Source organism: Oryctolagus cuniculus, chromosome 4 (assembly GCF_051225735.1).
Source record: "Oryctolagus cuniculus isolate XC-2025 breed Fujian yellow rabbit chromosome 4, ASM5122573v1, whole genome shotgun sequence".
Lineage (NCBI taxonomy): Eukaryota > Metazoa > Chordata > Mammalia > Lagomorpha > Leporidae > Oryctolagus > Oryctolagus cuniculus.
The window spans coordinates 144,677,871-144,702,433 of record NC_142870.1 but is presented as its reverse complement, the minus strand read 5'-3'; the positions used below and the strand labels follow the sequence as shown (position 1 = coordinate 144,702,433).

At 38.9% G+C, this 24,563-nt stretch overlaps 1 protein-coding gene across 10 annotated transcripts in view; it reads left to right on the top strand.

Annotated features, from left to right (window-relative positions):
- Positions 1–24,078, top strand: part of NCK1 (NCK adaptor protein 1) — an 88,450-nt gene extending 64,372 nt beyond the window's left edge. For 7 of the 10 annotated variants that reach the window (XM_002716437.6, XM_008266219.5, XM_089332221.1 and 4 more), the window contains exons 2-4: positions 214–457; positions 19,577–20,289; positions 23,211–24,078. In XM_002716437.6, the coding sequence (XP_002716483.1) occupies positions 232–457; positions 19,577–20,289; positions 23,211–23,405 (1,134 nt within the window). In that variant the 5' untranslated portion in view covers positions 214–231 and the 3' untranslated portion in view covers positions 23,406–24,078. Of the gene's footprint in view, positions 1–213; positions 458–1,675; positions 3,363–19,576; positions 20,290–23,210 lie in introns of those variants that run through there. The other 3 variants (XM_089332222.1, XM_089332223.1, XM_008266218.5) reach the window with 2 other exon arrangements.
- The last annotated feature ends 485 nt before the right edge of the window (positions 24,079–24,563 follow it).

Sequence of the window (24,563 nt, the reverse complement as noted above, 5' to 3'; positions counted from 1 at the left end):
CTTTATTGGTAGTAATGGTTTTTGCCCTAATGTCACTGTGTCATGTAATGTAGCAATATCAACTTTTTAAAATTCGTATTTGCTAATCTATTTTTCCTATATTTTTACTTTCATTATTTTAGTATCCTTAGATTTTTAGGTGTTTCATTTTGAAAAGTACATGCACCACTACCACTCCAATCTTAAATAAAAATACTTCCTGTGTGTTTACAGTGCTGAAGCTGCTGAAAGATGGCAGAAGAAGTGGTGGTAGTAGCCAAATTTGACTATGTGGCCCAACAAGAACAAGAGCTGGACATCAAGAAGAATGAGAGATTATGGCTTCTGGATGATTCTAAGTCCTGGTGGAGAGTTAGAAATTCCATGAATAAAACAGGTTTTGTGCCTTCTAACTATGTGGAAAGGAAAAACAGTGCTCGGAAAGCATCTATTGTAAAAAACCTAAAGGATACTTTAGGTAAGTTAGTCTTGTGTTAAAAACAACTAATTTGTTTTAAGTGGATTCTGGAACTTAATTCCTACTCAGTTCTTCATACAGATTTCTGGCAGCAGTGGGCAGACTTGAAAGGGCCAGGACTGGAATTTCAGCTCGGCTGGGTAGATTTGGTTTATAGCAGATTTTCAAGCCAGACACCAGTAAGAGTCAAGGTCATATGTGTTAACAAGTAGTTGCTGTAAATCTGGGCCCAGATCTGTTCATTAGAGGGATTCTAATGCACAGAACTAAATTTGACTTCGTAGCAGGGACTTCTTGAGTTACGAGTACCTTTTTTGAGTTTTGACTTCTAGGCAAATTCTGCCTCTAATTGAGGTGGGGGAAAAATGAGTAAAATGCAAAATTACCTTTTTTTATCATCAAGGCAATTTTCTTTCACATGGCATATTGTTAAATTTTAATTTGTTTAATGGCTTACATTTTGAACTTTAAAAAAACAAGCCATCAGTTTACTCTTCTATTTGATGAAAGAGTTTTTAAGCTGTGGAATATTTGTTAGTATCTACAGAACTGATCTCTTTTCTATTTTGTTTTTGGATTTTTCCCCCCTCCCTTCTTTAACTATAAAGTTGTTTTGTTCTTCTTTCTGTTTTTACTGACCTTCCATGAGTGCCAGAGGCAGTGGAGCCTGCTTCACATTGGGCTCCACTGAGCTGGTAGGAAGGAAATATGCATGGGTGAGGACTGGCCTCTTTTTAAAAAAAAAGAAAAGAAAAAAGAAATTATCCTGAACTGACAGGAAGGAATTGGGAGGGACAGAATTTCATTTTTGGTATTCAGGCAAACATGCTGTTGATTAATGATTCTTTGTCTTAATGTAGAAGGAAAGTAAAATTTCTCCTTACAGTGATAGTTTGGGAAAAATGTAGCATTATTGACAAGTATGAAATATAATTGATGTGCTTGTTGTTGATATTATTGTTACTCTAGAAATTTATCAGCAATAAAAGACAAGTACTGTTTTTAACTATCAGAAAACATCAAAAACTAAAATATAGTGTACTTCCCAGTAGTAAATAAAGTATTAGAATATTAGTTTCTGAGCTAAAGCATTTACATTGTTTTAAAGATAAATTGGTAGTTGTTGCTGTGCCGTTTAACTGTTGGGATAATGTTTTTTTAGATTCTAATTTTTTTGCAAACAGGACCATTAGTTTTTTTTTTTGTTTTCTTCCTTTTTTTTTTTTTTTTTTTTTTTTGACAGGCAGAGTGGACAGTGAGAGAGAGAGAAAGAGAAAGGTCTTCCTTTTCTGTGGGTTCACCCAACAATGGCCGCTGCGGCCGGCGCACCGGGCTCATCCCAAGGCAGAAGCCAGGTGCTTCTCCTGGTCTCCCATGGGGTGCAGGGCCCAAGTACTTGGGCCATCCTCCACTACACTCCCAGGCCACAGCAGAGAGCTGGCCTGGAAGAGGGGCAACCAGGACAGAATCTGGCGCCCCGACCGAGACTAGAACCCGGAGTGCTGGCGTTGCAGGTGGATGATTAGCCTGTTGAGCCGCGGCACCAGCCAGGACCATTAGTTTTTAAATGGAAGGCAAATCAGAATGTGATTTTCTTTACATAGTTGAAGAGACCAGTGTTAGAACCAAGAATACTTCTGGTTTTGTAAATACTGAACATTTATTGAAAGCATGTTGATGAAAAGTATTGAAGGAGAGCAAGGTAACTTCTTTCAAGAAAGTATAACTCATAGTGATGAATGCACAGAGAATACTAGACATATCTATATAGAGTTTTTGTTCCTTTTTAGTTTGTTTTTAAAAATTTATTTGCAAGGCAGAGAAAAAGACACAAGAGAAAGAGATCACCAATTAGCTGGTTCACTGCTTACACTTCACTCCTCATTGTGAACAGAACCCTGCTGAAGCTGGGAGCCAGGAACTCGTTCTGGGTTTCCCATGTGGGTGGCAGGGTCCTTTACCCATTACTTGCTGCCTCCTAGAGTATACAGAAGCAGAGCTGAGACTCAAACCCAGGTACTCTGATAAGGGATGCTGGTGTCGCAAATAACTGCTATTCCAAACCACTGCCCCTGTTTGTTTTTAATAGGATCCTGGTGTCTGGAATTAGAGAGATGTGATAGTAGTTACAAAAGATAGTGAAAAACTATTATCTTAGAGCAAACAGGACAAATATGCCAGTTTTAGTTATTGTATATAAATCTGAAAGTTAATTAGAATTAATTTTTATTAATATTACTAGGAAATTTTCCATATTTTCTGATATTATTGAGACAGTTTTAGCAAGGTTTATAATTCTGTAAGATTTAAGAAATCGCTGTTAACTTTATTACAATATGATGGTTATTACTACCTTTATTTCTGGGTGCTTGGAAATATTGGTAGTATATAGTTACATAGTATAATGATGTAAATCCAACTTATGCATTGGATAACCTTCTTTTCTTTAGCATTTCTGTGTCTCTTTTTGGTAACTCAAATGTCTTATTTAATGGGTTTGTTTCACAGTGATTGTGCTGGTGGAGACATTGTTTGAAAGTTTAGGAAAAGGAAAAATGAATGCAATAGTATATTTTTAAGTGTTAGAAAATGTATAGGCTTTAAAACTCCTTCTAAAGTAAGTGTGAAGAATAGGTTACTTTTTTGACCATTATGATTTACTTATTTTACAGATTCTGTTATAGTTTATGGGGAAAAAAGTTTTGGAAAGAGAAGCTTCAGAAAAGCTTTCTGTTGCTTGGGTGTGGGCCAGGTCACATGGATTGGGTGTGGGAAGTTTCAGTGTTGCAGAACAGACCAGGAAGCTCCCTGAGAATTATCCTGAGCTGTGTTAACAAGCTTACAAAAGAGAACACAGAATTTGTATTCAAAATGGAATGGTTAAACGTCTTTAAAGATTTTTTCAGTAAGTTAATCTGTTTATTAAATCTGTAGTTTTCTTGTTACAGTTTTTGGATTAGATTTTTCCTTTTTGTGAATTTAAAGGGAAACCGTAGAGAGAACTTGTTCGGTTTTTATAAGCTGGTACTTTTGTGTTGTTTCATACAAGCTAAATTATTGATCATGTATCAAATAACATTAGTTTAACTGCGTAAGATAATTTTTAAATATTTGAGTATGATATTTAAATAACATATAAGGAAAGGATAAAAATGCTTGGGTTTCATACAGTTCTAGTTCAATAATTTTCAGCTTAGCACAAACATTGACGTGAAATCAATGGTAAACAATTAAAAATAATTAGGTGAGCAAACTCCATATTTGACTTCTGAGTTAACATGATATTGCTTTACTACTTTTCACTTACAGTAACAGTATAAAGAATGATATTTAATGGAAAGTGCTAGTAAAATACTGAAGAATTTAATATTAAAAGAGTGTAATCCATATGTCTATTGATGACTTTTTATGATCTTATGATAATGAGTTTGATTTGATCTTGAGTATTGGTGTTTCTAGAAAAATGAGCAGAGGAATTATTGTGCAAGATTTTTATGTACGAAGAGCCTGAGAAGCAAGAGTTACCTGGTGAGAGATTACAGAGAAAAGCACAAAACAAAAAAAGAGTAACCACTTTCTCTAAAAAACAAACAAAAAGTGACTACAATGTGAAGATTTATTTAGTTAGTTAGCTGTGGTGTCTAAGTGAGTCCCTCTGGAATATGTCTCTTAACTTCAGTTTACTTTTTGAAGTGTTATTAAGTCAGATCTTTGCATTTCCATTTTTTGAATGATCTTTCCTTTTAGAGATTTATTGGTTTATTTATTCATTTGCTGATGAGCCATTTTTCATTGAGTGCCTACTATAAGCGAAGATCAGAGTAATAAAAAAAGAGGGTGAAAAGAATGTTGTATCACCAATACAGAGATTCAATATATTTCATCTTAACAATGCAATGATAAAATTAACATTTTCTCTACTGATCTTATGGAATTGGTAGTTAACCTTAAGTACATTTTTATACTGAGGTTCAGGATTTGAGATTTGTAGCCATATCATTCCTTTCTTGAGTTCTTGCAACACATTGAAGTTTATACATCTCTTGCCAGGTAGCTCATCAGGAGAGACAAGGCTAGGCTATTTATCAATCTACTCCTCAAATGGACTTAAAAAAATAGAGAAAAAAAGGATATGGTGCATCTTGTGTAATAGCCAGAATACCCTTGAAAACAAAATTGCTCAATGTTTTAGATAAAATAATAAAAAAATAATATGTGTGGATGAAATAAACAGGTGAAAATACAAAAATTCAAATAACCCATGATGGAAAGAATACCATATATTTGGTTTTAGAATTCCTTAGTTCTGTTTTCTGATATACTATTAACCAGCGTTATGACCTAGGGTATATAATTAAAGCTTCCTGATTTTCTGAGAGTTGAGTAAGACTAGACGATCCTGGAAAGTCCCTTCTAACTCTAAAAGTTTTATGGTCCTGGTGAAAATAGATGGTCATGTGTATGTCCTAAGAGTTGGGGGAATCTGTTAGGGAGAAATTGGTTTTGAGGAAGCACATAAGAGCAGAAGTATTGTTCAATAAGCAATTAGAAGAAGTAGTAATACTTTCTTGGTGCTCATTCTGCTTTCTATTATTCAGTCATTCAGATGAAGGGGAAATGACATGCCTAAAAAGTAGGGAAGACTAATACTGGAAAATTTAACATACATTAGATTCACAGAATATTTGAAAATTTAAAATCAAGATATAAATAAGATGTATAGGAACTGGCAGTAATATAAAATGTTGCATGAAGTTTTTAAAGAAGTTGAAAAAAATGCTGAGAACTTATCTTGGCAACAGTTGATATGAGTGAAAGACTGAGGAAGAGCTGCTGGGTAATGTAGGTGGGGAAGTCTCGCACAGTCCATGGTGGCATTGGTTCAAGTTTGTGGGATGCTCAAGTGAAGGGATGCAGTAAGCTCCCTTTTGTATGTGCTGGGGCCAGATAAACTATGATGTAGTTATTCACTTTGGATAGATACCCTTTAATGATGATATTGAGACACTCAAATGCTTCCAAACACGGACATCCAGTATATCAAGGATTTGCAAGCCAAGTTGCATAAAGAATAGTTATGGGTACTGAGATTGTGTCAGGAAGAGGACAGATATCACACAAAGACAGAATGTTCAGAATGCTTGATCATGTTCTTAAACTTTTGAGAAGTTTAATAATGCATTATTTTGCTTAAAATGTAGTGCTGTAGGAAGAGAAGTGTAAAACCAGTGGAGATGAGAAGATTGAAAGTTGTACTAACTCTTCTGGAACAAAGCTAATGTCTGCCTCAGAGTTGTATACTTCCTCAGTGCTTAGATCTGAGAATTTCTCTCTTAACTCCACAGTCAGATCCAACTATATAATAACAAAGGTTCAGGTAATTAAATTGAATACCAGAAGCACTAAGAGGTAGGAAAGTAACAACTGCCATTGATTGAGTGCCTGCTCTGTATTGTACTTTGAACTGTGTTAAGTGCTTTACATACACTTGAGTTTTTTTCCAAAAAATGTTATGAGGTAAGTACTTACTGTAGACCTCTATTTCACAGACAAGGAAATTAGAGGTTAAATAACTGAATAACCAAGATCGTACAACCAGGAGCAGAATTAAAATTTAAACTTATTTCTTGTCAAAGTTTTATGGAATGACTTTTATGACCAAAGAATAGAGAGAGACTTAGAATCAAGCAATGGATTAGAAGGGTTTGATGCAAAAAGGACCAATTTAGATTAGATGATGTGGTGAACTGCGAAGTCAAGAAAGGCAGTGGTCTAAAAGTGCCCCCCAAAATTCATAGACTGAAACCTAATCACTGTGATGGTATTACTAGGTTAAGGTCTTTGAGAAGTGACTAAATCATGAAAGTTGAGCCCTTATAAAATGGGATTAGTTGCCTTATAAAAGAGGCCCAAGGGAGCTTACTTGTTACTTTTACCATTTGAGAGGTAAAATTTGCTATCCATGAAGAATTGGCCTTTTCCAGACACAATCTGTTGGTGCCTTGAGCTTGGACTTCCCAGCCTCCAGATGTATGAGAAATTAGTAGGCCGGGCGCTGCGGCTCACTAGGCTAATCCTCCGCCTTGCGGCGCCAGCACACCGGGTTCTAGTCCCGGTCGGGGCGCCGGATTCTGTCCCGGTTACCCCTCTTCCAGGCCAGCTCTCTGCTGTGGCCCGGGAGTGCAGTGGAGGATGGCCCAAGTGCTTGGGCCCTGCACCCCATGGGAGACCAGGATAAGTACCTGGCTCCTGCCATCGGATCAGCACGGTGCGCCAGCCGTGGCGGCCATTGGAGGGTGAACCAACGGCAAAGGAAGACCTTTCTCTCTGTCTCTCTCTCACTGTCCACTCTGCCTGTAAAAAAAAAAAAATAAATAAAAATAAAAAAAAAGAAAGAAATTAGGTAGTGTTATTTATACTTTACCCAGTTTATGGTATTTTTATTACAGAAACCTGAATGAATTAAAGAAGAATTTAGAAAGATAATAAGTTGATCTGAGGGATACCTGTTATGAAAGGATATAGTTGTTGCTGGTTACAACATAATTGAGAAATGAGATATTAATGCTTAATGTTTATGTAACTTGGTAAAGTACTTTGCACCTGCTGGCATTGATAGCAGGAAATTGAAAAGGCCATCTTCTAGTAATAGAAACAAAGGGCGGCTTGCGCCGCAGCTCACTAGGCTAATCCTCTACCTAGTGGCGCTGGCACACCGGGTTCTAGTCCCGGTCAGGGCGCTGGATTCTGTCCTGGTTGCCCCTCTTCCAGGCCAGCTCTCTGCTGTGGCCCGGGAGTGCAGTGGAGGATGGCCCAGGTGCTTGGGCCCTGCACCCCATGGGAGACCAGGATAAGCACCTGGCTCCTGCCATCGGATCAGCACGGTGTGCCAGCTGCAGCGCGCCAGCCGTGGCGGCCATTGGAGAGTGAACCAATGGCAAAAGGAAGACCTTTCTTTCTGTCTCTCTCTCACACTGTCCATCTGCCTGTCCAAAAAAAAAAAAAAAAAAAAAAGAAACAAAGGGCAATAAAGTAGGCCCTTCTCAAAGAGTTGTAAATGGGAATAATACAGCCTACCCACTATGTGTGCATTTGTTCAGTCATGCTCATTGTAATCTTAAATAGAACATTTAGTACAGGCCAGACACTGAGAATATAAGTAATTGAAAACATGGTGTTTAGTCTGATGAGAAGCAAATTCTGGCACACAGAGTGTTAAGTGTTACAGTAAAAATATTTACCAAGAAAATAGTGACACAGAGGAATGAGTTCTGATTTGGGGAGGGATAGTGAAATCTTCAGGAGGAAGAGACCTGGACTGAATCTTGAAGAATGAATATGAGAGAGTGTTATGAGCAGAAAATTATCATATTCAAAGATCAGAGCCTTAAGAGTATGGTTTTGGGGCCGGTGTTGTGATCCAGTCAGTTAAACTATTGCTTGCAATGCCAGCATCCCATGTTAGAGCAGTGGTTTGAGTCTTGGCTGCTTCGCTTCTGATCCAGTTCCCTGCTAATGTGCCTGGGGTGGCATCAGAAGATGGCCCAAGTACTGGAGCCTTGCTATCCATGTGGGAGACCTGGTTGGAATTCCAGGCTTCTGTCTTTAACCCGTCCCAACCCTAACCCTTTGAACTAATGGATGAAAAATCTCTGTCTCTCCCACTCTCTCTCTCACTCTGCCTTCCAAATAAATAAAATAAATGAGAAATTAATGTTTTGGGGGAAAAAGGGGTTTTTTTTTTGTAATTCTAAGGAGGTTGATAATGACTGCAGCATTAGTTACATAGTATCTCTGTCAGGGAAACAAGTATGACATTGAAGAAATGCTTAGAAGAGAGAATATAGAAGACTTTGGGTTGCGTAGAAAACACATATTCTTTCCCTTAAATATTTCTGGCTTCTAAAATTAAAATTTAATGTTTTGTGTCTTCTCACTTGGGAATTTAAAAATTCTTGATTTTTTTGATAATTTATAATTTTAGACCTTTTTCAGAATGAAATTTTGAAATTAGTCTGTTTTAGGTCAAAAAGATTTTATTGTATTTGTTTATGTCAGTGCTCAATTTTTCTCAATTTAGAAAATTTTTACTGAACTTCCGCTATGTATGCAATTTTGAATGGTATAGGAAATGCAAAAGATAAAGGAGACAGATCATTTCTCTCTTGTATCCTATGTACTAGGACTTAGAAGACAAATAGAAAGGGTAGACATTGAGCTTAATGGTTAATGTGCCAGTTAAGACTCCTGTGTCCCATATCAGAGTACTGGGATTCAAGCTCAACTCAAGCCCCTGACTCCAAGTTTCTGTTGATGTAGACCCTAGGAGGCTGTAATGATGGCTCAAGTAATTGGATTCCTGCTACTCACTTGGGAGACCTGGATTGAGTTCCCAGTTCCCAGCTTCTGCACTGGGGATAGGACCTGGCTATTTTGGGCATTTGGGGAGTGAACTAGTGGATAGGAACTTTTTCTTTTAAAATAAATAACTAAAAGGATAAACCCAGATAAAGAGGTAATACGGGTACCTCAGAAGTACAAGGGGACTATAGTAAGATTAGACTGGTCAATGTGGCATTTGAACTGTGGTAAGGTTTGCATTGAATCTGTGTATCAGTTTGAATGGCATTGCCATGTAACATAGACTATAATTTCATTTATTTAGGTTGTCTTTAATTTTTCAAAAATATTTTGTAATATTTAGTGTATAAATGTTATTCTTTGGTGATATTTATTTCTGTGTATTTTATCCTAAAAATGTTATTATAAATGGAATTTTCTTAATTTTCTCTTTTGGGTATTCGTTGATAATCTAGAAAAATACAGCTCACTTTTGTATGATCTTATATCTAACAACTTTAGCAAATTTGTTTATTTTTTGTGTGTGTAGAGCTTTTTTTTTTTAGGATGGTCTGTAAGATCATATCTGTAAAATAAAGATTATATTACTTCTTTTCTACTTTAAATGCTTGTTATTTCTTTTTCTTTCCTGACTGATCTGGCTGGCACTTCCAATACAATGTTGAATAGAAGTGGCATCCTTATTTTAGCTTTTTTAGGTAACTTTTTGGTAAACCTCCTTTACTATTTCGAGGAAGTTTCCATTTAATTCTAGTTTGCTGAGTGTTATGAAAGAGTTTTTGATTTTGCTCAGTGCTTTTTCTGTATCAGATCAGATGTTCATTGGTTCCCCCCCCTTCATTCTGCTCATGTGGTAGATTATATTGAGCGATTTTCATATGTTGAACCACCCTTATATAAATCCCAGTTAGTCATGTTGTACAATCCTTTTAAAATGCTCTTGGATTCAGTTTGCTAGTATAGGTGATCCTATTTTTCATGAACTCTGTATTTGTGAATTCACTTCCTTGTTAAAATGTGTTTGTGACCCCTATATTGATACTCTCGTGCTTCTTTGCATATATATAGAATGGCAAATAATTTGAGTCACTTGATGTATACATGTTGTTCCACCTGGTTTCAGCTCTCATGCTGTAAACAAGTATCCTTTTTACAGTCTTAGTACCATGTGCTTTGAATTTTTCTGCCTTTTTGTCATTAAAATGGCTCCCAAATGTGTTGAAGTGTTGTCTATTGTTCCTAAACAGGAATAATGATTTGCCTTACAGAAAAAAAAATTCAGGCACTAATTATAGTAACGTTAGTTGTCTGGTTAATAAATCACAATTTATGATAAAGTGTCTTTAAAGAGAAACACAAAAAACAAGGTCATATACTGATTGACTGACTATGTAGTAACCAGAGGCTTTATCTGCTTTTCTTCAAGGAGCAGTTGTTCAGTATTTGCTAACTCAGTATTCGTGGTGACTATCAAACCTAAGTACTGTGCAGATTTGAATAGATTGGATTTTGAGGATTTGATGTATATCTGTAAGCAGTATTGGCCTGTTAATTTTCTTCTGGTGGCTTTGGTATTGGAGCTAATGCTGGCCTCATAGAACAGTTCAGGAAATGTTTTCTCTCTCTCCTCTCTTCTTTTAAGAGAAGTTTGACAAATATTAGTATTAAGTCTTTAAATATTGGTTATATTCACCTGTGAAGCCTGGTAGTCTTGGGCTTTGCTCTGTTGAGAGATTTTTGATTACTGGTTCAATCGTATACGTTACAGAGTTGTTGAAGTTTTTCTCTTCTGTAGTCAGTTTTGGTAGTTTGTGAGTTTCTTGGAATTCATCTTTTTCATCTAAGCTAACTAATTTGTTCGCAAACAGTTGTTTGTAAAATTTTTTTTAAAATCCTTTAAAATTTCTATAAGATCTATAATAATATTCTCACTTCACTTCTGTTTGGTTTTATTTTATTCTATTTTTTGAAAAGATTTATTTATTCAAAATAGAGAGAGAACCAGAGAGAGAGCATACACAAGCTTCCATCCACTGGTTTACTCCTCCAGTGTCCACAATGGCCAGAACTGCGCCAGGCTGAAGCCAGGAGCCAGGTATCTCACAGAGGCGGTAGGGGACCAAACACTTGGGTCATCTTCCACTGCTTTTCCCAGGCACTTTAGCAGGGAATTGGAAAAAAGTAGAGCAGCTGGGACACAATTCTGTGCCCATTTAGGATGCCTATATCGTAGGCAGCACCCTTACCTGCTGCGCCACAACACCAACCCCTTCAGATTTTTTTTTTTTTTTTTTTTTGACAGGCAGAGTGGACAGTGAGAGAGAGAGACAGAGAGAAAGGTCTTCCTTTTGCCGTTGGTTCACCCTCCAATGGCCGCCGCGGCTGGTACGCTGCGGCCGGCGCACCACGCTGATCCGATGGCAGGAGCCAGGAGCCAGGTGCTTTTCCTGGTCTCCCATGGGGTGCAGGGCCCAAGCACCTGGGCCATCCTCCACTGCACTCCCGGGCCACAGCAGAGAGCTGGCCTGGAAGAGGGGCAGCCGGGACAGAATCCGGCGCCCCAACCGGGACTAGAACCCGGTGTGCCGGCGCCGCTAGGCGGAGGATTAGCCTAGTGAGCCGCGGCGCCGGCCCAGATTTGTTTTTAAGATTTATTTATTTGAAAGGCAGTGTGACAGAGAGAGTGAGGTCAGTGGGTCCTTCATCCACTGGCTCATGCCTTGAATGGGCATATCAGCAAGAGCTAGGCCAGGAATCAGGAACTCTATCTGAATCTTCCACATGGGTGTCAGGGGCCAAAGTACTAGGGGCGTCATCCACTGCCTTCTTAAGTACATTAGCAGGAAGCTGGATTGAAAGCAGAGCAACCAGGACTCAAACCAGCACTCTGATATGAGATGGCAGTATTGGAAGCAACTGTAACCGATGCCAGCCCTGTCATTTCTGCTTTTAATTATTTGAATTCTCTTTCTTTATCTGATGTTCTACCTTTCTGTCCATACCTTTCTGTCTCTTTCTTAGTCTGTGTAGCTAAAGATTTATCAGTTTTTGCTGATACTTTATTTTGTTAAAAGATTTATTCGTTTGAAATGCATAGTTACAGAGAGATGGGGAGAGATACAGAGAGAGATCTTCCATTCACTGCTTTACCTCCCCAAATGGCCTCAACAGCCAGAGCTGGGCCAGTCCAAAGCCAGGAGCCAGGAGCTTCTTCCAGGTCTCCCACATGGGTGTAGGGGCCTAAGTACTTAGGCCATCCTCCCCTACTTTCCCAGGAACATTATAGGGAGCTGAATTGGAAGTAGAGCAACCAGGACTTGAACTAGGTGCCCATATTGGATGCCGGCTCCATAGGTGGTGGCTTTACCCACTATGTTACAACACTGGCCCCACTGATATTTTTAAAGAACAAAGTTTTGGTTTTGTTAATTCTGTTTTACTATTTTTTGTGTGTATTTATGCTAATTTTTTATTATATCCTTCCTTCTACCTGCTTTAAATTTCATTGTTTAATTTTTTTGTCATACCATAAATTGTAAATTATTGGCTTGAATCTTCTTTTTTTATTGCAATCTTTTAGAGCCATAAAATTCTCTCTGTCCATTGCTTTTTCTTCATCCTGTATATTTTTGTATGTTCTTAAAAGTTCTCTCCATACCTGTAGTTTCTGCTTTGACTCAGTGGCCATTTCAGTATGCTGATTATTTTCCACATGTTTGTGGATTTTCTAGTTTTCTGTTAGTTTTTAGGTTAATTCAGTTGTGGTCAGAGAAGACTTTTTTTTTTTATAATGCTATCAGTCTCAGATTTATTGAGACTTGTTCTGTTGCCTAACATCCTGCAGAATGCTGTTTGTTTAGATATGCCTGTTAGATCTAGTTGGTTCATAATGTTGTTCAGGTCTTCTGTTTTCTTTATTGTTGCTTGTTGTTTTGGATGGTAGTATTTGCTTGTTCAACTTTTTCTTTCTTTTTTGAAAGGCTTATTTATTTATTTATTTTGAAAGGTAGAGTGATACGACAGGGAGAGACAGAGAGAAAGATCTATCACTCCCCAGATGGCCACAACAGCCAGTGCTGGGTCCATCCAAGGCCAGGAGCCTGGAACTTCATCCGGGTCTCCCACATAGGGGCCCAAGAAGTTCAGCTGTCTTCTGATTTCCCAGGTGCATTAGCAGGGAGCTGGATGAGAAGTGAAGCAGCCAGGAGTAAAACCAGTATTCTGTTATGGGATGCCAGTGTTACAAATAGTTTTAACCCACTGTGCTACAACGCTGACTCCTGGTGATTGTTTCTAAACTGTTTTTGTGAGATCTATGTTAATCATGTGTAGCCTTTGAATTCTGTGCTCTATATGGTTAGCAGTCAGCTATGTTTTTTTTTTTTTTAAAGATTTATTTATTTATTTGAAAGAGTTACACAAAGAGAGAAGGAGAGGCAGAGAATGAGAGAGAGGTCTTCCATCTGCTGGTTCACTCCCTAGTTGGCTGCAACAGCCGGAGCTGTGCCGATCTGAAGCCAGGAGCCAGAAGCTTCTTCCAGGTCTCCCATGTGGGTGCAGGGGCCCAAGCACTTGGGCCATCTTCTTCTGCTTTCCCAGGCCACAGAAGAGAGCTGATCTGAAGTGGAGCAGATGGGACTCGAACTGGCGAGCATATGGGATGCTGGCACTGTAGGCAGTGGCTTTACCAGCTACACCACAGCACCAGCCCCTCAGCTATGTTTTGACAGAGTTTTGCCAAAAGAAAAAAACATATTCTTCCTGTCTTTACAGATTGGCTCTGTGTTGGTGTACTTTTTAAATTCTAAGCCAAGCCATTTATAGTTTTGCCTTAACCTTCACTTACTGTTTGATCAGAACCTGAAGGTTAGCCTAGGTTCTTCTTGGTTATTTCCAGAGCATGTGGCAAATTCTGGCTGTTTTCCTTCTTAATTCCTGGGGTATATAGGATCTTTTAAAAAGTCTTAATTGGGGCTGGTGCTGTGCATAGTGGGTAAAGCTGCTGTCTGTAGTGCCAGCATCCTATATGGGCACTGGTTCGAGTCCTGGCTGCTCCACTTCCAATCCAGCTCTCTGCTATGTCCTGGGGAAGCAGTAGAAGATGGCCCAAGTGCTTGGGCCCCTGCACCCTTGTGGGACACCTGGAAGAAGCCCCTGGCTCCTGGCCCAGCTCCAGCTGTTGGCCGCAATTTGGGGAGTGAACCAGCGGATAGAAGACCTCTCTCTCTCTGCCTCTGCCTCTCTGTAACTCTGCCTTTCAAATAAATAAATAAAATCTTTATTAAAAAGTCTTAGTTACTCATATAGATCCTCTTTCTTCTTCTTTCCAAGGCTTTTTATTTTTTTAAAGGTGTATGTATCTATTTAAAAGAGAGAGATCCCATCCACTGGTTGACTCCCCTAGTGGTTACAACTTGTGGGGCTGGGCCAGGCTGAAGTCAGGAACCTGGAACTCCATCTGAGTCTCCCTTGTGGGTTGCAGGGCCCCAAGAACTTGGGCCGTCTTCCGCTGCTTTCCCAGGCATATTAGCAGGGAGGTGGATCTTTCCAGGCCTTTTACTCTCTCTGTTCATTGTCTGATTTGTTTTTCCTTGCTCTAGGCTGCTGCATCAATTAAATGATTTTGGAAAAAACCTCCCAGGAAGATAGGCTAGCCCTGAGAATGTTCCGAGTCAGGAGAAGCCAAGGCAAGCTATTGCACTGATCCTTTAAGGAACCTTGCCAGACGAGTTGAAATCTACAATTACAGTTCTTTAAGAATAAGGTCTATATTGCTGCATCTAACATAGGAGTCCAGGTTGCCTTCTTCACAGCCACCACTGACTTGGAATGTGCAGGATTGTAGGCAGGGAATTTAAAATGCCATAGTGCTCTTTACTACAGAGCAGCACCAGCTTCTTTCTGTATTAAGCCTGCTGTAGTTTTTTGTGTAGTTTTTGATTTTGTTTGCTTTTTTTTTTTTCATAAGTTTTTTATTGTTTGAAACTTCTAGGGTTCTGCAAAACATAGATTCTGACAATATTTGCCAGCACAATAATTGCATTTTGGTGGGAGCCCTGGAGATCCCTACTTTGATATTTTTAGTGATGTCACTCCTTTGTGATTTTTTTTCAGAATGTTAATACCATTAACTAGTTGTAAGAAAATTGGGACAGGGGCTGGCACTGTGGCATAGAAGGTGAAGCTTCCACCTGCAGTGCCAACATCCCATGTCAACGCTGGTTCAAATCCCGGCTGCTCCACTTCCAGTCCAGCTTCCTGCTAGTGTGCCTTGAAAGGCAGCAGAGGATGCCCCTGCACCCACGTGAGAGACGCAGAGGAGGCTCCTGGCTTCAGCCTGGCCCCAGCCCCGATGTGGCCATTTGGGGGAGTGAACCAGTGGAAAGAGAATCTCTCTCTCTCTCCCTCTCTCCCTCTCTCCCTCTCCCTCTCTCCTCTCCCTCTCTCCTCTCCCTCTCTCCTCTCCCTCTCCCTCTCTTCTCTTCCTCTCCCCCTCTCCCCCTCCCCCTCTCCCTCTCCCCCTCTCCCGTTTTCTCTCCTTTTCTCTCTCCTTCTCCCTTTCTCTCTACCTGTCAAATAAATAAATAAATCTTGAAAACAAAAAGAAAATTGGGACAGAGGAAATTGTCTTATGGGTAAAGGAGGGATTATTTTTATTTGGAAATGAGTGTTGGATTTGAGATGCTGTTATAATCTTTAGATATCTAGTGACAATTGAAATTGTAGTGCTTGAATTCCGGAAAGCTTAGAGCTCTAAAGAGATCCAAGACCCTTGTACATAGAAGTTATAGAAAATGAAAGTGTGTAATTTCCTGGAAATAGAGGGGAAAGCCATGTATGGCATCTTGGGAAACACTTCCAACTAAGGAATCCATTACTCAATCACCATTCATTTTGTTCCCACCATTAATGTCAGTACTGCTTAGCAATGGAGTTAACAGGGAATAAGATTTAATTTTCTGCTTTCAGTAAGCTTATGTCTCATATTAAGGAAGACAGACAAGTTAAAAAAGTACAGTGGAATGTTATAATAACAAAGTTCAAAGGAGTTCAGACAGAGGCACACAAAAATATGTAAACAGGAAAGGAGGGGAAGTAGGAGACTCTCAGGGAATTAAAAGATGAAGAAAACTTAAGAGACAGAGTGATCTTTGATCTTAATTATTTAATGCATGGAGAATTTGAGATTGCTGAGGAATCTAAAAGGTACTGATTTGGCAGTTAAGGGGATGACAAAGTTTTTTGAAGAATGGTTTTAATAGAGGATTAGATTGGGCCCAGCACCGTGGCTTACTTGGCTAATTCTCCGCCTTCGGCACCGGCATCCCATATGGGCACTGGTTTCTAGTCCCGGTTGCTCCTCTTCCAGTCCAGCTCTCTGCTGTGGCCCGGGAGGGCAGTGTAGGATTGCCTAAGTGCTTGGGCTCCTGCACCCGCGTAGGAGACCAGGAGGAAGCACCTGGCTCCTGGCTTCAGATTGGCGCAGCGCTGGCCATAGCGGGCATTTGGGGAGTGAACCAGCAGAAGGAAGACCTTTCTCTCTGTTTCTCCCTCTCGCTATCTGAAACTCTACCTCTCAAATAAATAAATAAAAATCTTAAAAAAAAAAAAAAAAAGAACATAAGGGTGAGGGAGATACTAAAAAAAAAAATAGAGGATCAGATTATAAAGAGGTGGGTGTGGGTGTGAATGAGTAGTGAAAAAGTTAAAGAAAAAGGCCAGGTCACACTTTAAGGAATGATATAGTTTAAAAGAAGTGGGTGACCCTTTTCTTTCATACTAACCATTGAACTCTACTTCTGCTTAACAGAGAGGTAACTATGTGTGTATAAAGTTAACAGAAAATAGATGTTAGTAAAAAGTAAGAGTGAAAATAAGAAAGGGAAGAGGAAGGGAGGTGGGAGTGTGGGTGGGAGGACACGCACAATGGGAAGAATTACCAAAATCCTAAAGTTGTAATTGTGAAATGTATGAAGATTGTAACTGCAAAGCTATATAGTTTTGCATACATTCCTATGGACTTACTTGTTAGGGTACAGTTTAAAAACTTGCCATAGGGCCCCAAATTCCCTTAAGCTGGCTGGTAAAACAGCAGCTTAAGTGTTGTAGAGATTAAATGGGTAGGATTAAGTGGTAAAGTGACCATATAGACAGGAACAAGTGTTGAAGTGATCATATAAGGGGCTGGCGCTGTGGTGCAGTAGGTTAATCCTCTGCCTGTGGCAGCAGTATCCCCTATGGGCACCAGTTCTAGTCCCAGCTGCTCCTCTTCCAATCCAGCTCTCTGCTATGGCCTGGGAAAGCAATAGAAGATGCCCCAAGTGCTTGGGCCCCTGCACCCACATGGGAGACCAGGAAGAAGCACCTGGCTCCTGGCTTCAGATCGGCATAGCACCAGCTGTTGCAGCCATTTGGAGAGTGAACAAACAGAAGGAAGACCTTTCTCTCTGTCTTTTCCTCTCATTGTCTGTAACTCTACCTCTCAGATAAATAAATAAATCTTTAAAAAATAAAATAAATAAAAGTGATAATATAAATAGGACTAAGTGTCTGGAGATAATAATAGAGTTAAAAATGAGTGAAGGCTCCAACATGGGAAGCAGTCCATACAGCAGGCTCATAGAATCACTTTAAATAGCACTCCAATCTCAGAATCAGCCCTTAAGGCATTCTGATCTGGCTGAAAAGCCCAGGGGAGCATTTCAGGCATGGAAAGCCAAGACACTCTGGCAAAAAATGTTCTACATAAATAAAGTACCTCTGTGGGTGAGACCCCAGTGCAGCCACCAAAGAAGAATGTACTTTTCTTTGAAGGGAGGAGAGAATTTCCTCTTTGCTAAGGCCTTGACGAGCTAGTGGATCCAAAAGGCTTCCATAGCCAAGGCAGCTCATGTCAAGAGCCTCAGGTGATCACTGATGTCATACATTAGAGTGTTAATTGTTAAATAAACTATAATAGTCACTGTGCACTAACTTCCATGCAGGACCTCTGTCCCCAAAGAGTTATATCATGAGACTCAGTAGTAAAACTTGTTCTCAACAATCACTTCTTTTTAGTATATTAAGTGGAGGATATTACTATGTCTTGTAAGTTATAGTTATGTCTAAGAGCTTGCAAAAGATGTATCATTCTTGGGTTCCTCTTTAAAGATAATTAAGTTTCTAAAAGGAAAGAAGGGGGAGGAAGGAAGGGAAAAGAGGAAGGGGAAAAAAGTGCAAAATCACCTTTGAGAAGGAAAAACTGAACAGCCCTTGTCTGGACTATTGAGTAACAGTTTGTTTTCTTTTCTTTTCTTCTCTTCTCTTTTCTCTTTTCTCTTTTCTTTTCTTTCTTTCTCTCTCTCTCTTTCTCTCTTTCTCTCTCTCTCTCTTTCTCTCTTTCTCTCTCTCTTTCTCTTTCTCTCTTTCTCTTTCTCTCTCTCTCTTTCTCTCTCTTTCTCTTTCTTTCTCTCTTTCTTTCTCTCTCTCTCTCTCTTTCTTTCTTTCTTTCTTTCTTTCTTTCTTTCTTTCTTTCTTTCTTTCTTTCTTTCTTTCTTTCTTTCTTTCTTTCTTTCTCTCTCTCTCTCTCTCTCTCTCTCTTTCTGTCTGCCTGTCTTTATTTCTTTTTTTCATTTTATCCCCCCCCCTTTTTTTCTTCTTTTTCTTTTTCTTTCTTGGATTAAACAAGAAAGAGAAGAGGAAGAGGGGTAGGAGAATGGGTGAGAAGAATTACTATGTTCCAAATGTTGTATTTACAAGATACATACAAATAAATTTTAAAAAATTAAAAAGTGGTAGAGCTTAAGAGCCTTTATTTTGGAGTAGAAGAGATTTGAGTATTTTTTTAGACAATTGAAGAGACTGAGTAAGAAGGAAATAAGGATGGGAAAGAATCTCAAAGGTCAGAAAAAGCACTGTTAGGGCCACAGAAGGATCAGGGATTGAGGACTTGGATGAAGAAAGAGTATAATGAGAACGTTTTGAGACAATGGGAAGGAATTTGAAAAGTTTACCTAGGCAAGCTTTCTTGGTGAAGCAAAACATGAAATCACGGAACAACAGAGAAAATGCCTTACTAAAGTTGACATGGCATACGTTTGTGATAATAGTACTATTTGACAGTTTTCTCATCTCCTTCAACAAATACTTATTAAGCATCTGTTGTGTACTAATCACTGTATCACATTCTTGGGATTGTATCTGTGAGCAAATAAAAATATTTTCATACTGGTGGAGGTTCCACATGATTGGATTGAAGGGAAACAAATAGTCTGCTATTTTAAAATACACAAGGTAAACAGAGCTACCTGGGAACTGAAGACGCGAGGAGAAAACTTACCCAAACATAACTAAAATGCTCTATTAACATATCTACTGAAAATCTATTATTTTTTCCAGCTAGTTCTAGATTAATAAATTAAGACGAAGAATATGGGTTTAGTGGAATGTTTATGTATTTAGGTTGTAGGTAAGAGAGAAATCTGTATTTGCATTTAAGAAAAAATTCATTATATTAGGAAAACTTTATGTAGTTACTTCACAGTCTTTGATAATACAAAAGATGAAAAGGTTAACTCACACAGCTGAAATTAAATCTTTATTTGAATTTGTATCTGATTTTCCAAAGAGTTGGTTGTACCACATAGAGACTTGTTATCTAAGTGTAAAGGTTATAAAAGGTATACAGAGTTGAAGATCCTTTCTTAATAATGAATAAATTGGTTTTTAGTTAATTGTTACTTTATGTTCTCTTCTCATTACCCCTTTTGATTTAAACAGGCATTGGAAAAGTGAAAAGAAAACCTAGTGTGCCAGATTCTGCATCTCCTGCTGATGATAGCTTTGTTGACCCGGGGGAACGTCTCTATGACCTCAACATGCCTGCTTATGTGAAATTTAACTACATGGCTGAGAGAGAGGATGAACTATCACTGATAAAAGGGACAAAGGTGATCGTCATGGAGAAATGCAGTGATGGGTGGTGGCGGGGTAGCTACAATGGACAAATTGGGTGGTTCCCTTCAAACTATGTAACTGAAGAAGGTGACAGTCCTTTGGGTGACCATGTGGGTTCTCTATCAGAGAAATTAGCAGCAGTTGTCAATAACTTAAATACTGGGCAAGTGTTGCATGTGGTACAGGCTCTTTACCCATTCAGCTCATCCAATGATGAAGAACTTAATTTTGAGAAAGGAGATGTCATGGATGTTATTGAAAAACCTGAAAATGACCCGGAGTGGTGGAAGTGCAGGAAGATCAATGGAATGGTTGGTCTGGTGCCAAAAAACTATGTCACCATCATGCAGAATAATCCATTAACCTCGGGTTTGGAACCATCACCTCCACAATGTGATTATATTAGGCCTTCACTTACTGGGAAGTTTGCTGGCAATCCTTGGTATTATGGCAAAGTCACCAGGCATCAAGCAGAAATGGCATTAAATGAAAGAGGGCATGAAGGAGATTTCCTCATTCGTGATAGTGAATCTTCGGTAAGTTGATTTTTCAAAGGTGAATGGAAACAGAGCTCTGGGTATTAAAAAACAAAAACAAAAAACAGACTGGAGAGAAGTAAAGTATCTTTCCCTAAGGTGGTAAGCTGGGACATCAACTTAAATGTTCTGAAGCTGAAGTCAGTATTTGTTCTACTTCTGTCTATTTTTAATAAAAGATACCTATAGCAGTGTTATACCATGGAATATGTGACTTTTACTAGCTCTGTTGGCTTCACATACCTAGAATATTTTCTCTTGCTTTAAACTGAAAAATAGACGAAACTGAACATTGGCTTCTTCCTTGAGAGTAGAATAATATAGTAGATGTAATTGGGAAAATATTTCTTAAGTTGTTACTGGATGCAGTGCATAATAAAGTAATCATCACAATTCCTACAACATATAGGAGATTCCCTAAACTTAAAATTTGATATTTAAATTCCTTCATAAATTGGTTGTTTAGAAGTTGGAATACACTTATTTGTATAGCTCAAAAGCCTGTTTTACATTTCCCATGTTTGAAATGCATTTACAATAATAGGAAAATTTTATTGCAATAGCTAGTAAAACTATAAAACCATGAAAATTGAAGAACATACTTATATTGAGTATTTGGGCTACTGTCTAGGATATTAGAATTTGGTAACACTTGTTTTTCTTACAAATGGCTTCTTTCCTTGATGCTTTTCCATTTATCAAATGATGTTTGGCATTTGCTTTGTGTGAATGCAGTTGCACAAAAAATGAATGTCTAATTGTATAAAAGATTGAAAGCAAGTAAGAAGAAAATGAGAGAGAGGAAAAAGAGAGGAGTAATTAATTGAACTTACTGATGTGAAGTTCATGAAAATGAGGCCTGTAGCTAAGCCCTCAGAAGAGCTCATAGTTGGTAGGAAAGAGTGATCCATTTTCCTTTAGAGATGCCTATTCTGGCTCACTGAAACTTTGGGAGTTTGAAAGTATCAGAGAGCCTTCTGGCTTTGATGCATACTATTCAGAGTGTTAGATAAAAAGATGAGCAGTTTGAATGCAAAATACTGTGTATTTCCCTGGAGCTATTTGAACATAAAAATTAGCCAAAGTTACATTTAGCGATGTTATTTATTTATTTTTTTAAAGATTTATTATTTTACTGAAAGAATTACACAGAGAGAGAGAAGGAGAGGCAGAGTGAGAGAGAGAGAGAGAGGGGAAGTCTTCCATCCGCTGGTTCACTCCCCAGTTGGCCGCAACAGCCGGATCTGTGCTGATCCGAAGTCAGGAGCTTCTTCTGGGTCTCCTATGCAGGTGCAGGGGCCCAAAGACGTGGGCCATCTTCTACTGCTTTGCCAGGCCATAGCAGAAAGCTGGATTGGAAGAGGAGCAGCTGGGACTTGAACGTTGCTCATACAGGATGCCGGCACTGCAGGCAGCAGCTTTACCTGCAACACCAGCCCCTAGTAATGCAACTCTTAAAGCAGAAGTGTCTTGGGCATATTTTATTTGGCCTGCAAAGTGTCTTTTAAACATTGGCCCACATTTAAATACTGATATATTTATTATAAAAATCTAGACTTCAGATTTCCCTTTCAAAATTGGAAGACCTTGGGATAGATGTTTAGCCTAGCAGTTAAGACCCCTGCATCCCGCCGGCGCCACAGCTCACTAGGCTAATCCTCCACCTAGCGGTGCCTGCACACCGGGTTCTAGTTCCGGTTGGGGCGCCGGATTCTTTCCGGTTGCCCTCTTCCAGGCCAGCTCTCTGCTGTGGCCCGGGAGTGCAGAGGAGGATGGCCCAAGTGCTTGGGCCCTGCACCCCATGGGAGACCAGGAGAAGCACCTGGCTCCCCCCTTCGGATCAGCGTGGTGCGCCGGCCGCAGTGCGCCAGCCGTGGCGGCCATTGGAGGGTGAACCAACGGCAAAAGGAAGACCTTTCTCTCTGTCTGTCTCTCTCTCACTGTCCACTCTGCCTGTCCAAAAAAAAACCTGCATCCCACGATGGAGTACCGAGATTGGGTTCTCAGCTCCAGCTCCTGATTACAGCTTCTTGCTAATGCAGGCCTTGGGAGACAGTGGTGATGGCTCAAGTAATTGGTTTCCCGACCACCTGTATGAGAGACCTGGATTGAGTTCTGGCTCCCAGCAGAGTTCTGGCCCCACCCTGGCCATTGTAGGCATTTGCGTGGGAGTGAAACCAGTGAATCCCTGCCCGCCCACTGGGGTGTTTGTGTACGTGTACACATACCTATCAGATATATACACAGTAAGAGTAAAATAAAATTGGAATACTTGCCAGCATTGAGGCTGTGTTCCTGCAAGATCACACTCACAGCTGAGGAAATGACCGCTTGTTTTAAATTGGCCATACACTGTCTATCTACTCTTCCCTCCCTATACCTCTTATTTACATTACTCTTTTGACCCTTGTAGGCATTTGAGTTTGTGACCTCTCATTAGAGTTCAGTTCTCATTGACATTTCCTTCATTTTTGAGACTTCAGAGTATTATCTGAGTATTCAGAGTATTATCAGTTACTATTAGCAACAAATTGAAGAGCTGTAGGCTGGATCCCTTAGATTTTTTTTTTTTTCATGTGTTTCTCCAATAGTCTGGAGAGAATATAGCTCTAGTGATTCAACTGTTAAACTAAAGATTTTCCATTATGTTATGCCATGGGTGCCACGGATGATGAGACTCTTGACTACATGGATTTCACTTGAGACTCTTTTGTTAGCTGGATGGATGATACTGGGCAACTTAGTGTTTTTCCGTCTTTAAAAAAATTTGTTTTGAGGAGTAAAGGAGATAGGTTATTTAGCATGTAAATAATTTTGCATGGTACTTGTACTTTAGTAAGTGATCACATTTTATGTTATTAGTTTAATATAAAAATGCTGATAGATGGCTTTCAGAATGTTTTTTTTTTTTTCTCTTTCAGCCAAATGATTTCTCTGTATCACTAAAAGCACAAGGGAAAAACAAGCATTTTAAAGTTCAACTCAAAGAGACTGTCTACTGCATTGGGCAGCGTAAATTCAGCACCATGGAAGAACTTGTAGAACATTACAAAAAGGCACCAATTTTTACAAGTGAACAAGGAGAAAAATTATATCTTGTCAAGCATTTATCATGATACTGCTGCTCAGAAGTGACTGCTGTACAGCTTTAATTCATCATGTAATTGAAGACTGAGATAACGTTGGTCCAGTCATACTTGATTGGAAATTGCTATTTCTAACTCTGTATGAGAATTGACTATATACCATAGGTATTTTTATTATAACTCAGCTCATTCACATATGCTACGTATGCAATGCATTCACATAGAACAATTCCTTATCTTTGGTCTTCTGTTATTTACTTTTTCCTTTTTGCTTCTAATATTGAGGTTTTGTATTTTGAAAAAAAGTCAAATAATACAGATCAGAAGTCTTTATATGGAAGAATTCCTCTATTGCCATTTGTTTATTTCCTTTTAGTGGCACCCTGTTAGTTCTGCAATGGTTTCTCTTCATATAAAATTATATATATAGCATATGGTAAAATAAATTTCTTGGAGAATGTTAATCTTTTCTGTGACTAAATAGCAATAATAAATGAAAAATTAGAAATTATTTTCAGGTATTGTATTTGCCACAGCCATTGTAAATACAAAGTAAAGTATTATGTCTGCCATTATTTTTAAAAAATGCATTCATTATCTTCAATGTACTACAAAGCAGGTGGGACATGGGTTAGAAAACAGCTTGTACAATTTTAATTTATAACTGTTGGAAGCAAAAATCACTAAATTCTTCATTTTGGGAGGTGTTTTTTGTGGTTATTCAAGAGAACAGAGCAATCTCTAAAATATTTAGCTTAAAACTAAACAGCTGCTGTAGTGTTGCTTTCTCTCCTTGTGTTATTTTACCAAAGCATCTTGTATAAGTACATGTTATATTTATACCAGGGTGAAATAAATTACGTCTGACTTTTGGGGAAATAGGAGGCAGTCAGATACCTATAGTTTTTCTCCCTAAACATCTGTAATTGTTAGAATAGTGTTTCCTGTTTTCATTTCCTACATTTGTTCACTGGGACACTAAAATTGTATATCTGAGGGAAAAGTGGAATGTGCTTATGATTAGGGAGTTCTATTTTATTTACCAGATAGGAGAGTGGGTGTCTGGATGAGAGGCTACTGGAAAGTATTGAATCTACTTCTGTAGGCTACAGAAGAAAACCAGTTGTATTTTATGGTCACAGCTTTTCTCTCCAGTATTTATTCTGGAGATTAAAATTTAAGCAGGTA